The following is a 17,010-nucleotide window of genomic DNA, read 5'->3' as shown; positions in this document are numbered from 1 at the left end:
AACCATGTCATATGAATAAATAAAAACAAATATAAAAACGTTATAAATATGCATATACAGTCAAAAAGGAAACTGAATATCATTGAGAAGACAGGTTAGAAATATTTTCTGTTTCAGTTTTTGTTAATTTTAAGATGTTCTACTTACGAACATTTTCAATATGCGCCAGCAACACCAATATTTGCAACACTTGAAAAAACATTTTAAAACGCATAAGTATAATTATTCTGATTTAATATATATCAGTTGAAAAAAGAGTTCAGCTATTGTCATGCATCAACTCTTTATTTTAATTTTTGTTTAATTAAGTTAAAACATTTGATTAAGTTTCTCATACTAAAACTTGATTTCATGTTGTTTCGTTCTGATATATGAAAATAATCAGATATACTTTTTAAATGAGGCAAGTAAAAGAATATATTGAAAAATATGTATATTATTAAGATTTATATTAAGATAATAATCAAGAAAAAAATGATTTTTTAACCATATCAAATAATTTTATCAGGGTCTTTTGAAATTATTGGTAGTGAAATGTTTTACTCGTTATAATGAAACATTTGAGTACGAATTGTCACCATTAAGTGTTTTTATCTACACTCCAACTAGTGTCCCTTAGAGATGAGTTTTAGAAAACAATACCTTCTCTGATTAAAAGCCTTTTCACATTCTTTAAGAACGACTTAAAACCTGCACCTTTGAATGATATAAAATATGATAAGAACTGGAGGACTAAAGCTTTATACATTGAGATAAAGGGTAAATTATTGGATATTGATATTGATAAAATCTATTCTACCAATCACAAACATGATACTTGTATCAACATGACTTAAACTTTTATACTTAGACTAACGCAAAATCCCGATTTTCTTCCAGATTTACACTCACCATGAAGCACATGTTAATTTGTTGAACAAAAGTCCTCTTTCTTTAAACAACATAATTGTAAGGACAAAATAATTATATTAACTCACACAAAAGCAGTTTCAGTTTCTGATAAAACTTGTTATCGTAAGTTTTTATGCCCGACCGTCTGCAGTGTGATAAGAATTGTTTTGCCACAACTCTGCATAGTCTACTTTTGGAGTTATGCCTTTTTTATTTTTACACTTTGAACTTTTCCTTGGACATAACTCTATAGCTACAAGTTATCAACAAAAATCTACTTCTCTGTGTCAAAAACCTAGTCGAGAAAAAGAAACACCCGGTTAGACCGGCTCTTGTTTTTATTTTGTTTTCATTGAACTCTCCTTATTTACTTTTAAACAGATACATTCGATTTCCCATAATCTTTGAAATTTCGTTGACTTTTGGAATTGAAATTGCTGACGCGTTTGGCACATTTTGTTTCAGAAACAAAGAATACAAATTTTGCAATAATGTGAAATAATTTGTCATGAAAGTAGCAAATGTAAACATAGTAGAATGTTGACTTAAATACAAAATACTAGATCATTATACCTTTACCAACTGCCAAAAGGAAACAGATGAAAAAGATGAAAATTATGGTTAAGGTAATTTGCTTTTTGGATTCAATAAAAATACATTAATATAAAAAGCTTTTTAAGAAAAATAAAACATTTCTGAGACATAAAGGGACTAAAAATAATACAACAATATGTGTGTGCGACCGATATATATTTCTGCAATATATGAAATAAAAATTGAATTTGCTCTTGTACTATTGATATCAGTTCTATTTAAATAGATATAATAATATGATTTAAAAAAAATAACGCAAACAACAACAACAACAACAACAACAAAAACAACAAACAACATCATCAACAACAACAAAACACCCAGACAGAACACCCAAAACGATTTGGATTGATTTAGTTTTTCCGTGGAAAACAAAATGCAAGCTACCGTCCACGCCGTTAGCATCTTTAACATCAGCAACACTTTGAATATATATTCACCTTTTGTATATATTTTGTATGTTGTGTAATAATGTGATATATCCTACCATAATAATTATTATTATGTTTGATATCAAATATATACATTTATAGAAATTCAAGCCAAGAAAAATCCAATATTATCTATAATATTGAATTTTAGAGGCTAAAGACATATCTTCCAAGGACAGCGCCCCTCCAAAAAAAAAAACAAAAAAAAACAACAACAAAAAACAACAACATAGTAACACACAATTTTAAACATGTTGAATAGCCCGAGGTATGTTATAATAGTAAACTTCCGGAAAAAATATTCAAGATCATGAATATAGCCCCTAGATATAGCAAAACAATTATTCATGCAAACATGTTTTATCTTTTAACGAATCTCTTCATGATCATAGGAGTTAAATACCTGCAATTAACGACAAGATTGATATAGGTACACATAAGCTACGCTTGAATAAAACAGTAAAGCTTTGAGTGTGTACTTAAGATAATGCCACTTCTTTAACGAGTGACAGTTTAATGCCTATAGCTTTATATTAAACTCATTTGTCTTTTAAGTTGTTCATTAAACAAGGAATACATATCTAATTGACAACATTTTAATTTATCTTTTATTGCGATACTTCCTCATTTTGCAACCATTCCTGGTGAAGCCTGAACAATGAGATATTGTTTGTTTGTATTTAACATGAATTATGTACAATACAGTACAGTCAAATGCAAACAGTTCATTGTTTAATAAGGGCCATTCGATGGCGTATACTTGAGAACGATGGCTATGTTGTGGGTTTGAGAATCCTTATAGATAGTCTACGGGAGTTGAGGGGTTCTGTTTAATATGCGATAGGTCGGACTGAAATGCTTTAAAGAAAAACTGTTGACTGAAACCAACACTGTACTGTTGCACAGTAGTTGGAACATCGCAAAAAGTGTAAACCATTATTAAGTCAAAAAGGGTGTAATCATTTATTATAATGTAAATAAAAGGCCTAAACTTTTAAAACTCTGATTATAACAACAACGAACTAGTTATTCAGAGAGTTATTCAGATATAATGGATTATTTTCGTAGCTTTGGTCTGATCTTTGCTTTTATGATTATGATTATATGGTGTTACATTTAAAAATTGATACAGACCATAGACTGCACATGATACACAATAAATAGAAATCTTAATATAGCGTCAGGGAATCGATTTTATAAATGAACACAAGTGTTAAATGATTTTCTTTTTGTGTTTGAAAGCTGTGAAACGAGAGTTCAGATTCTGCAAATATTAAAGCATTGTTTGAAAAGCAAATTTGATATTTGGAATGTCAATATAATAAGGATGTGTTTACTTTAAGACAATATTTAGATACAATTCTCAAATAGAATATGTCTGATTCTTCAGGTTTCACTTATTTCTGTTGTTTTGATACTTGCCGTCTTTTTCTCAGAACCAATGGTATTCTTACCTTAATTTTTCGAAAAACAACTTTAATTTAATATTATCATACAGTTTACGGTACGAAAGCGATCAATCAATTACGGCAACTATGAAATATTTTTAATTGGAACATATATGGTTTGTATAGGACTGGAGCTGTGTTCCACTTACATTGTTTTATGTTTGCACTTCGAGATTAAATACAGCCAAATTTGAAATAAAGGCTTTAAGTAAGTACGTAGAAGTTGCAGGAATAGTTAGAAAAAATATCCTTTTAATAAAATTTAACTGACAACTTCAATCCTAACAGATTGTGTCAAATATTTGTGTAATTGCCTGATTTGTTCTTATCGACCTTTTATCTACATACTAATATATACAGACACTTCCGCATTCTTGTATACCCGGGTAGTTTGACTTAAAGATGTCTTGTTCTAATCATTGATCATTAAGAATTCCACTTCTCTCTGCATCGAATAAGTCAATAGTACTAATAAAGTTAATTTTCTTATTGTCTTCTGTTTAATTTTGTTTTTAAACATTATAGGCTTAAATATACATATAATTAAGGCAAATTTAATGAAACATATTTTCTGAAAAATCTTATAACTTTAATCATTATTTCTGTTGGTTTAAAAGTTCTCGTTTGAATATAATAAAGGGTAGGGAGAATGTGTTAGTTTATTTTTCGAACAAACAAATAACTTTTTCGGTAAAATGAGTATTTGCATATATTTAATATTTTTATATTTCATGAGTGAAGCGGTAATAAATGCAATACATATTTATATTGCCAGTTAAATCAATTTCATTTCATTCATACGTTACTTTGGTGCCTTAAAAGCAGTAGTTTTTTTCTATATAGTCTGAGAGTAAACACTTGGCCGTATTTTTTTCAAGTCAAGAGGCACATTTTACGGAAAAGGTAAATGAATATGTATGAAGAAATTTAAAGAATATGTATGAAGAAATTTAAAAGCATTTTATAAAACGAGCCCACGAAATTTTTCGAAATGATTAATGATAATCTTTCTTTTTCTATTTGAGAAAAAGCCTACTTTACATTGCACACATAGTGTCTCTCCGTACAGTAATAAAACAAAGTGGAAAAAAACTTTTTGAATAAAAAAACAATACTTGTAACATGACCCAATGGTGTTATCAACTGCTATGCGATATTGGCCTTGGTTTGCCTAAATAACATTGAAAATCGTAAGGTTTTTATCCAGTCCTGCTACATATATCTGGATGTTACTACAAATAAACAATTGATTACATTCATTCGAGATATTTTTTGTAAAATATGAATTTATCAAAAATGTGTTTTGAACATGCAATAGCAGGAAATACTACTATAATATGTGTACCAACAGAAAACAACTGGATTCGAAAGTGCTTGCAAATCAAGACCATGGAGAACCTTAAAAATACAAAAAAGCCCAAATGATTATGAAAGACCTTATGTCTGGTTTAACAGAGAAGTTTATGGCATACATTCCCCAGACGTAAGCAGACTGGAAACCTGCTTAATGTAATGCTTTTCTATGCCACTTAAACACTGGACTTTAAAACTAAACATAAAATTTCATTGAAAGGCTGATTTTGAAACAAAACAGAAATACAAATATGTAACCATAATAAGAGCGTTGTTAAGTGCATAAATAAGGATTATCTGTTGTTTACATTTAACATGGTGAGCTTGTATACACTGTATAAATAAATATATTAAGTGCATTATAGTAACATTCATCTGTCACTTTATCTAAGAAGTCATACCTACGTTTTCGTTATTTCTAAAGCAATGATTGACAAATTAATCCTTGTACTTGATAGAGTTATTTACATAGTGTTTTTTGATTTGGACAACCTGTTGATAAGAATTTAATTTCTTTCTCTCTAAGTTTTCCTCATTGAAAAATCTATCATGTTGAAACGGAATAAGGAGAAAAAGCTGTGATTTTTATTATTTTATATTGTTAATAAAAGGAACTTCTGATATTTAAATGAGAGACTCTATAACCGACTGGTAGAGGCTGTGCCGTCCACATGTTAATATTCGAGGGATTCAAAACACTTGATTCTATGAAATCGAGTCCCGCAAGCTAGTTTACAGAAGACAGTCGGTCCCACTCACGTGCTTGCTCGTGCTCAAACGACTGGCCGATTGTCACCTCGGTTGTCATCTACTAGTAGAATTAAGTCATTTACATATTTTTATGCTTTAAATGACAAGTCAAATATATATTTTCCTGATGAAGGTCATTATATGATCGAAACCGGTAGATAAATAAATTAACGTAAACCCACTCTGGTGTTCCTGACGTGTTGTTCTTCATCCTCTCCTTGATTACTTAAATATATATTTTGTTAAATGAACAGATTTTATTTATATGGTAGACTGAAATATTTGTTAACCTTTTTCCGTTTTGAAACACAAGTTACTGACAGTGTTTTAAATATTTTTATTATTTAGTTCTATGAATTAAAAATCTTTCAATACCATTACATTAAAGTATATAATCGTTATCAAAGTGCTACAAAAACAACGTATCTGTTGAATAAGTCCAAAGTTTACATCTTAACTTGTACCTGTCAACGATAGGGATACCAGTCACCTTAAAAACGGGAAAAACGAAATAATAATAATAATAATAATAATAATAATAATAATAATAATAATAATAATAAAAACAACAACAAAAAAACAAGTGTAGAAGAAATTAGACAAATCGATATAGCACATGTCTCTGAATTTGATTTGTAGATTTGATACTGGGGCAAAATGTTATAATTTATCTCGAAACTGTTTCAATTTGTGTTGTTGATTTATCAAAAAAAGTCCGTATCGGGTGATTTCATATTTGGCCTACGAGTGAAAACAAATGCGACAGCCCTTGGTCAATATGAAACCGCTCGATTAATCATATCATAATATCATAATATTAACTTGTAAAAAGATAGAACAATTTATTTATGCAGTTTTGAAAATGACGTGCTGTATAGATTTAGTAGTGTTTATGCTGCATAATATCAATATAAAACCATATTTCATATTTACAGAACGAAATAAATAGATGAATATGTTTTTATTTCATCTTAGTGTTTGAAATTATTTTTTTTCCAATTAGATTACAGTACTTTTAAAATTTGAATTAATTTATTTCAGTAAATCAGCTTTAAACAACCAGTGCTACAAACCAGGTAAATCGAATGAACTGATTAACCGACGCTATTCCGCAGGTGTGCCTTGGAGGCGGAGCTACAGGGATATTGTTATTTTGTTTACATTTGTGCGATGCACAAGACAGTTAGTTTAGACGCTCGTCTTATAATATCGTGGACATTTTTTTCATAAAAAAACATAGGATTAAAAGAGAAAGTAGCCGTGAAAACAAACATATCTATTAACTTACCTTTTCTCTCCAGAAACAAAATATATATGTAATAGATGGTGAACAGTTTTTTTTTAATCCGAGTTTTTAATCTAAACGTTTTAACTGAAAACAAAACTGGTTTTCTAGCAGTCTTCCGGTCCTTCATCGTTTTCGTCCAATACTGTCTATTTTACCTGAAGGGCATCTATATAACTTCATCAAATCAGAGATATATTTTGTTTTCTATGCAACACAGCAGTTAAAATAGTACAGCGATTTATTTTGCATGTTGTTAAAAGTTACCTTAGAGAACTTGTGGTCTTTAGAAAAAACACCTGGGGAATTCTATCTTGAATGCCCATGTGCAATAACTGAGACCCCATTTCAGGCAAATCAATACTTTGAACAATATATTGTCAGACCACATGGAAAAGGTTGGGAAGTTCTTTTTTTTGATAAAATTTCTTACTGGTACTGAATTATATTCACAATAAAAAGGGCCGAAAAGCTACAGTAACTATGAAATTTTGAATACAAATGAGAAAAGGTGTTACATTTAGGCTTATATTCCAATAAATAATTAATAAAGTAAAAGAGCAACATTGAAAACAAGGTAATGCTGGACAGGTACCTAACTTGGTTCTAACAAATTACTCGTCCTTAGACGACAATCCTTCATCATGAATGCGAATCCCAATGTCCTTATAAACATCATAACTATAAATAGAAAATTTATATGAAATTTATTGAAATATGAATAATATTGGACTAGTGCATATAATGCTGAGGACTGACAGGAGAGAGACAGGTCAATTCCCAGACTTCAGCGACTTATTTCCTGACTTGGCGTAGTACCATACATATACGGGATGGGCGGGGTTGGGCCTGTCAGTCCTCAGCATTATATACACTAGTCCAATATTATTCATATTTCAATAAATTTCATATAAATTTTATATTGGACTACATGTATATACATGCTGAGAACTAACAGGAGAAATTTAGAGACCGCCAAGTCAGGTGAGCAGTGGCTCAAGGATTTGTACTCACTAAAGTTTCAAACAATTTCAGTTTGTGTCTATAATTATTTATTACACCCAACTATAATTAAAATACATGAAATGCATGTCACAATACTATAAAGTATACATTATATAAAATGTCTATCTAATCAAACAATTGATATTATTTACTACTCTAGTATTTACAAATGTACACATTTTTATTGTGAAACAACAGCTGTATTGGTAGATAAAATAGCATCTGCAAATGCTGTATCATTAGTTATAGGCTTATTATAATACTTTCTGAAATTACACTCACTTGACCAACCAGCAGTACGTAAAATGGTTGCTAGGGGCAACCTTAATTTGTTTACAATGGATACAGCTGATGACCTACAGCTATGAGGTCGGAAAATATTGGTATCTATACCTGCATCTTTCATAACCATTTTTACCCACCTACCTATTGTATCTTTTGTTACCTTTTTATATGGCCTACAAAAGCTAATGAAAAGAGCAGTTTCTGTATTTCTTAGATTCTTTGTATCATTGAGATGACGTTTCAGTAGGCTTACTATGCATAATCTTTTGTCCGTGTATTCTTTAAACATCAACTCTTTTAAATGGTAATTAGGTCTGGATTGCTTCAAAAGATCACCGAATCTAATTTTTACATGATGTGTAGAAAACTCTATGTTCCTAATATCTATGCAATGCAAAGATTGTAATCTTTGTCCTGATAAAAGACACAACAACATAACAACAGTTAATGTCAGCTGTTTCAAATTATTTACACTAGCCGAAGCAAGATAATCAAGTACCTTTGAAGCATCCCAAGTAACATTATACCTAGGCAGGGCTGGTCTTAAAATAAACACACCTCTCATAAATCTTTTCACAAGGAAATGTTGACCAGCATTTTCTCCTGACAAAATAAATGAATTTATGGCTGAACGAGCCGTACACAAAGCACTGTAACCAAGTCCTTTCTTATAGAGCATTGCCAAAAATTCTAAAATATTATTTACATTTGGTGAAATGGGATTAATGTCCCTTTCAACACAAAAACACATCCATTTCTGGAAATAACTCCTATATTGCTTTATTGTTGTATTTCTCCATGAATGCAGTATGATTTCTGTAACATCATCTGATAGTCATTGGTCTTTAAGATGTTGCCAGAGATACGGAACACAGCTAGATGAAGTTTTTTCAGTAGAGGGTGTGGGTACTGATTGCCGGGTAATGTTAGTAGATCTTCCTGTACTGGAAGAAGATAAGGACATGTTATTGTCATTTTCAGTAGCTGCGGGAACCACACTTGCGTTGGGCATACCGGTGCAACTAAAACAGCTTCTGCTTCTTCTTGTTGTATTTTCTGTAGAGCTTGACTGATACAACTAAAAGGAGGAAATAAGTAGTTCAAATTAGAAGCCCATGATTGTAAAAATGCATCTACAGCTATTGTATTAGGGTCTTCCCTCCAAGAATAGTACCGAGACACTTGACAATTTATCCTGTTTGCAAACAGATCAATGTCAGGATTCCCATAAAGCTTACAAATCATTTGAAATACATTTTTGTTCAGCATCCATTCGGTATCTAAATTAAAAACCCGTGACTCTGAATCTGCAGATACATTATTTGAACCTTTAATATGTTCACAGGAGAGCCATATCTCTCTTTCTATAGCAAACAACCAAATTTGACGAGTTATATCATTGAGATTGTATTTCATAGACCCTTGTTTATTGATGCATATGACTGTAACTGTATTATCAGATCTTATTCGTATATGCTTATTGCGCATTTCTTTGCAGAATGATTGAAGTGCTAACAAAACAGCCTTAAGTTCAAGATAATTGATATGATTTGTACGCTCTCTTTCATCCCATTGACCACCTGTTGCTAGGTCATTCATAACACTACCCCACCCCTCATTGCTTGAATCTGTAAAGATCACAGTATCAGGCTTTGTGCTATTCACTGTTTTTTCACATGTGGGTAGATTAGATATTCACCATTGAATATCACTTTTACACTCTTCATCCAATAGAACAGTTACTTCAAAGTTCCCTTTATTGACCATCAAAGCCTCATTTTTCCTAATCTCTAATCGTTTGTAATATATAGCAGCATGTGGCACCGCAGGAGAGCATGCCACTTATTTCCCAATTACTTGAGATAATTCTCTGATAGTACAAGTGGTCATTGATAATATCAAAGCACAGCGGGCTACAATTTTGGCACATTTTTCGTGGGATACACTGTCATTGTGATGCTATTTAGCACAAATCCAAGAAATTCAATTATTTGTGTAGGAATGAAACCACTTTTGCTAGGGTGAATAGTCAATCCTAAACTATCAAACAAGGAAACTGTCTGATAAACATTATCTTTACATTCTTCATATGTATCCCCATTTAGCAGAGTATCGTCAATGTAAAATACATTTAAAAATGATCTTTATCTAAGTTGAGAGGAAACACATTTTAATAGTTTCGTAAAGTACCGAGGTCCTAAATTCAAACCATTTGGGAGGCAAGTATACTGGTAACAAACCCCACTGAAAAAGAATCTCAGATATTTTCTATATGGTTTTTTCACATTAAACTGTAATATGCGTCCTTTAAATCACAACTAGCAAAGAAAGATCCCGGTTTCATTAATGTTATAGCTGACTGCAATGTTTCCATTTTAAAATGCTTTGAGTCAATAATGTCATTCAATCGTTTTAAATTTAAAATCAATCGAATAGTTCCAGCTTTCTTATATCTTATAAACAAGTTTGAAATAAAACCAACATCTTTGCTTAGTTGTGTATCAGAGACCTTTTCAATCACCTGTTTACCCAAAAGTACATTTAATTCTGTTTCAATTAGCAAACATTCTTCGGAATTAAATGATATAGGATTAGGAATAACGGTTTGACACGCTAATTCAAGAAAAGGTATTTCTATTCCTTTTACGGTATTGATAATCCAAGGATCAGACGAAATATTTTCCCAAGATGAAACAAACTTGCTTATTTTACCAGCTATAAAGTTATTAGGTGTATTCTTAATGTTAAAACTATGTAAAATGCTAACCTCTGGTTCCTCACAAATTAATGTATCTGGATTATTTATTTCCACCCGTTTTCCTCCGTCTTGTACTTTGATTTCTGGAAACGACGTTTGCCTAAAAAAGGCTTCTTGTACATGGGTTGTTTCCCTTTTTTGGAGTTTGAGTAAGGGTGACTGCGATGCTTATTGAAACTTCCTCTTTCTGACCTTATTGTTAGTTTTAATGACACAGCCTTTGTGTCATTTATCTCTTTTATTTTCTTGCCCAGTTCGTCCCCAAATATCCACTTAGTGGACGGTTCGTTATCTGTGCTGCACAGTCGGGATTTAAACTCCTGATGCATTCCAGACTTGAAGTTCTCTCGTCTTATTTGAGTTATCTCTGTGAATGCTGCCGATAGACAGACTAATGCATTTGTGCATTCTTTTGTTTTTATTTCTTTTTTCTGTTTTGTTAGGCATTTCTGTGCTATTTCAACAACAGATGAGCACGCTGTTAGAATTAAGCCCTGGGTTTTCGATAAATTCATGTCTTTATTTCTCAAATTTTGATGGGCATCTTCCCATAGTTCAATGTTAACCTTAGGGAATCTCATATTAACAACATTTGCAGGTCTGTGAAAGTTTTCAAGTACCTCTTTTTGATCTTTCTTGGAAAGTCTTTTTCTAAGAGACAAATTGATATTACTGGCAAGTTTTTCGTGGATTTCGTCAGTGACATTGTCGCTTTCATTGTAAAGTTTGTTCATTGAGCGTAAATCTTCACAGTCACTTGTGTCAGATTTCTCTTCTTCTGAAGAAACGTCATCTAGTTCATATGACGCAGGAGCATTTGAGGAAGCTATACATGTATTTATGATTTAATGATTAACGTGTCGTTGCCCTGTCCTTTTTATGTTTGGGGTCCGCCTGGGCTCCTTGCCATTGGTTCTTGTTGCTGGGTCATATGGGGGTTGCGTTCATTGAACGCCGCCTTTCCTTGTTGATCTTGTTTTTCATATTTTACTCCTTACTTGTGTGGATTCATTGCCACTTTCACCATCACTCACACAGTCATTCTTGTCATTTATTGTTTTTTGCTGCAATGCCTGGACTGTCTTTAAAAGCAATGTTTGCTGGTGAAGCATAGCTTGCAATATACCATCAGGCATACTTTGGCCCGATATAGTGGGGATACTTTGCCCCTGTTCGATGGGGATACTTTGCCCCTGTTCGTTGGGAATACTTTGTCCCGCAAGTTCAGCAATATTTGACTGACAAGATGATTCATTTTGAGAATTAGCACTTTCCATTTTTAAATCAAAATATTTTGTCACAAATTTCTCACAATTTCTTATAAAATCCGTATATCTTTCTCATGAAAGTCATAAAATCCAAAAATTTTATTTAAAAAGTCATTATTCTATTAAATATTTGCACACTTTTATTCTTAAAACACAATATTCCAAATATATAACCACTACATTGTACATGATATCACAAATCCTTGATTAATTAATCTTATAAACCACCGCTATTTATCACTGTTTCTTCTAAGGAATCTACCTGTAAACTGGGAATTGACCTGTCTCTCTCCTGTTAGTTCTCAGCATGTATATACATGTAGTCCAACATTAAACATAATCCTTGACCTGCCAGCGAAGACAGATTCTACTTTGCAAAAGGACGTCGCCAATATTGACAGGAATATTTTTTTTGTATTTCGGGGTGTCAATCAATGTCGCCTGACAAAAGAGGGCGGAGACATGTTGAGAGTGTACAAAAAATATTTTAAACACTAAGCCAGTTAAATTTATTGGTACGCATTTACAAAAATAAATTGGTCGCGCAAATTTTATTTTTGTAAATGCGTACTTATAAACTTTAATTAATCGTCTCCTGCTGAACTTGAAATATTTTAAAGCTTATTTCATATATGCCTTATCGTACTTACCAGCCGTTGTATATTGGTACATTGTATTTAGCAATGTAAAAGTAAAGTAAAATTCAATTACACTTTATTGGACTTCATTGATGCATTGTTCAATACTCAATGTCTTTATATAATATGTTGCAAGATATAGTTTGGTTTATTATATTTTACTATATTATATTTATATCACTCGTATACAATGGTATGCTTTAATGATACCGGATAATACATTTGCTTTTATATCAAATGACTACTGCGCCTGATCATATTTGAAATAAGATGTAAAATGTTAGTTTAATTAAAGTGAGGTTCTGTTCATGTCAAAATACGGTACATGTTTACACGATATGGTTGAATTTTTAGCCATAGGACATAAAAAGGCAAAACACCTATGTTATGGGGAAATAATTAAAAAATACATCATCGTGACCAAGCTTGTTTTCAATGAATTTGTTTCTGTAATTACATGTATTATTCAATCCTGCAAAGTTAAGAAATTTATTTCTTAGGTTTGATTTTAAATATAACGACTGACCTCTTTAAAAGCCAGAGAAATGTCAAAGAAACTGTTGGCTGTTCTAATATACGTTTTACGGTTTGACATTTGAATAAATAAAAGATTGGAATATCCTTCACAAATGCTACTTTCTTTTGCTTTGGCTTCGCCACGAATGCCAAGCAGCACTTCACGAGATTTTGATTTTTGTCTTTCGATATCTTTATCGCCTGAATGCAGTTAGCAAACTAGAATCTTTAACTATAAGTACCTTCTTCAATGTCTAATTTCTGTAAAAGCCCAAAGTAGATATTGGTCCTCATTTATTGGCAAAGTCCTCGGTTATTTCAGAAAACAAATTCAATTTAAGATATTCTTGAAGAAGTTATATCGTCCTTATTATATTGCTAAAATATCTACAAATCACAACATAAAGCTTATATGGGGCAAACCTCGAACTATTCTGACAAACTGCATAAGATGAAATAAAGGAATAACTAGCATCCGATAGAATGCAATGTCACAGTTTTTTGTTCATTTTAAAAAGAAGATCCGGCTAAAATCAAAGCTAGTTCTATGACTTGAACAAATGAGTTTCGTAAAAATGTATACAAAAAGCTCTGACGTGCCTTCCAATCCTATCTGAACCCTATTTTGGGAGATAATTATTAGTATATAGTTTACAGACCGTTCCCTCCAATACTACTTTATTAACAGAATGGTATTAATATGAAACAGCTGGACATGTACTCAAACATATAACACTCATAATTCCATTCTCGGCTATTCCGACCGCACTATCCGGCCGCTTACACGTTATCTCCCCTTAAATAATGAACAACCCACAACCTCTGATCCTCTCTCAAATTTCCATTTTGTTTAAGTCCGCCAATTGTTTTCTCGTTTAAAGCTACGCTTTCTATTTATTCGGGACCGTACACCGCTTTTCATGGAACTTCACGGAAGTGTTTCGAAATTCAAAATTTTACCATTTCATGTTTAAATGTTGAATTCTACTCACACCGTTGCTAGGGGGCGTGTATGGTAGTTTGCACTCGATAGTACCGTCCATGAACAGTATAAATAAAACCAAGCCTTTAACATTTTTCAATTTTGTCGTTTTGTACTTTCTGTTGGGATTTTTATTTTCTCTAATCCTTAATCTCCATGTAATGATAGATTTGATCGATTTCCGAATAAGAACATATCATATTAGTAAGGTCCATTGATAATCCTTAGACATATAAACAGACTGCTTCCTGCATAAGTATTATCTTGTGGTGCTATAAATTTCGATAAGATTGATATATGTATATATAAGTGTCACTAAAACGTCAAGCTAAAAGTGTTCACATATGATACGCATTTTACAACAAGTGACAATTAAAGGCTTACATGTTTTATTTAAATCATTTATGTCAGGAATATTAATCTAGTTTACAGACAATATTTTAATTTATCTTTAATTGTTATACTTCCTTATCCTTAACCTTTCCTCATGTTGCCTGTATTGTGATTATATAATTTGTCTGTATTTTGTTATTGCACTAAGATAAAGTATGAACACGTCATACAGTCAAATGCATTATTTTATATTGATTAATGAGAGGCATCCATTGACGTATAGTTAAAAAACTATCTATGGTGTGGATTTGAATCATGGTAGATAATAACGGGAGTATGGGAGTTCTACTTGAAATACATTTAGAAAAAGCTATTTGTTTTTAACAACAGTAAAGCTAATAAATCGCAATATATATAGTATGTGTGTATCATCATCCAGCCAAAATAGGTATAATCATTTACTAATACATGTAGGTAAATTGCATGATTCTTAAACTTTAAAAACTCTGATATTAACAACAGCGAACTAATTATTCAGATAGGGCATTTTCTGTGAATATTTGATTTTTTTCTTTTTCTTTATATCATTGTAATGTGTTGGATTTAATTTAACAACAAAAAAAAAACCAAACAAAAAAAAACCAACACTTTTTTATAGACTGCACGACTGCACACGCCTAGCTACAGATCTTACTTATATGCCAGTGAATCGATTAAAAAAATACTTTCTGTTTAAAAGCGGTAACACATGAGTTCAGATGTTTAAACAAAGTTTAAAAGCAAATCGTATAATTGTAATGTCAATGTTTAAGTAAATGTGTGTCCCTGAATTCAAAAGTGTTCATAACCTGATCTCAATATCTTTACATGCTTCTTTAAATAATTATACCAGGCTGATTCTTGTTTATAAAAACACATTTAACAACCATGACATGGGTACGATTCACAACAAGCTTAAATGCAATAAATTCTCAAACAAATTCTGTCTGATTCTACAAGTTTCTCTTATTTCTATTGTTTTGCTATTTTTCATATTTCAGAACCAATGCTATTCTAAACCTTGATCATATTTTTTTCTTAACATTCAACAGTAATTATTTGAAAAGTATCATGCATTTATCGAAAAGAAAGAGATCGATCATTTTGGAAAACATTAAATCAGAACATGTTGTGTAATTATTGAGCAGTGTTCTCTATAACATATATGCTTGTCCGAAATTGAGGCTTCCATTTTGTTACATAGAAGTTGAAAAACAACAAATACTCTGTTTGACCAATGTAAACTGACAACTTTAGTCCCGGAAGATAATATATAATACTTGCTTAGAGGCTGATTTTAACTTAACGATAATTTGATAGACAATCTTATCTTCGTTCTATTATGTGAAAATCCATGAAGATTGACAGCAAGATTTTGTCAAAATCAGCGCGTAAATTATATTCCATTTAGCTTCTTTCTGCATCGAATAAGTCAACTGCACTATTAAAATTGTCAAACTGTATATCAGCCTTCTGTATATTAAATGTTTACTTAAAACTAATTCGCACCTATTTATTTATATTTAAGGCATTTGTTAATGAAACGTGCGTTTGAAAACTCTTATTACTATTCTTATCAATTCCGTTAGTTCCAAGGATGTCGATAGAAGTCATTAATGCTACCCAGAATGCATATGAGGGTATCGACTATGTGCCAGGGTAATTTCGAACATGCAAATGAATGGTCGGTGTAATGAATATTTGAATAATGTTTTGTTCTTTCAATATCTTATTTGAAATACCCGGGAACAGTTTATTATAAATAACCGCTAATGAAACGTTTGTGTATTGGTTTGAGTACTTCAAAGTGGTCCAAACGTTAAACATGTAACAATATAAATTGTGTGGAAATGTATACATAAGGATTCAAAGGACACATTTTCGTACAACCCAAGAACCAAAAGATTCTTCTTATGTTTCACGGAACTTCTCGACATTAAAATCGGCTTTGCTGTTTGTCTTTTGTGGTTCTAGCAAAATGCATATAACTACGACGCATCATATTGCTTTAAAAAACATCTTTTAAACAGTCTTCAATATCGATTAAAAAAAGGAATGGCTAATCAGACAATAGTCATTTAAAATGCAATTGAATACCACACTATGTTCAACTGAGGGTAAAAACTTTTATTGCAAAAAATATAAAAATGTACGAAATTCCTACTGATTATGTCTAATATAAATAAGATAATATACAAGCTACATTTGGAAGCTGCAATCCTTATAACTAGCCAGGCTTATTTTGGCTCTTTCTTAAAACTAACGCCCAGTTTTGTAATGACACTATGAATCCCTATTATAAAGACCTATAACATGCAGATTTTGAAATGTCACATATCTTCTCTATTTGTAACCAAAAGATGCCTATTTTATATTTAAAATGAGACAGTATAACAATTGTTAGTATTTTTCCAAATATCAAATTGAGCATAAT

General features: G+C 31.5%; 2 protein-coding genes across 2 annotated transcripts in view; both read right to left on the bottom strand.

Moving 5' to 3' along the window:
• Window positions 1-17,010, bottom strand: part of LOC132722293 (uncharacterized) — a gene marked incomplete at its 3' end in the record, with an annotated part of 74,963 nt that overhangs the window by 17,122 nt on the left and 40,831 nt on the right. The window lies entirely within an intron of this gene.
• On the bottom strand, window positions 10,007-12,077 carry LOC132722295 (uncharacterized). The gene is made up of 2 exons (XM_060706766.1): window positions 11,792-12,077; window positions 10,007-11,626 (listed from the first exon to the last, which is right to left on the bottom strand). The coding sequence occupies exons 1-2, from the start codon at window positions 12,075-12,077 to the stop codon at window positions 10,845-10,847; spliced, it is 1,068 nt and encodes a 355-aa protein (XP_060562749.1). The 3' UTR covers window positions 10,007-10,844.

This window comes from Ruditapes philippinarum, unplaced genomic scaffold, assembly GCF_026571515.1.
Source record: "Ruditapes philippinarum isolate M1 unplaced genomic scaffold, ASM2657151v2 ctg2564_1_1_1_1, whole genome shotgun sequence".
NCBI lineage: Eukaryota > Metazoa > Mollusca > Bivalvia > Venerida > Veneridae > Ruditapes > Ruditapes philippinarum.
The sequence above is the reverse complement of the archived record's forward strand: the minus strand, read 5'-3'. Positions and strand labels throughout refer to the sequence as shown.

What these genes read in the sequence shown, in the direction of transcription:
- LOC132722295 (XM_060706766.1), bottom strand. Translation starts at nt 12,077, where the DNA reads ATGGAAAGTGCTAATTCTCAAAATGAATCATCTTGTCAGTCAAATATT. An exon ending in TGAATCCACACAAGTAAGGA is followed by an intron (nt 11,627 to 11,791) that starts GTAAAATATGAA and finishes ATACATGTATAG; the next exon opens with CTTCCTCAAATGCTCCTGCG.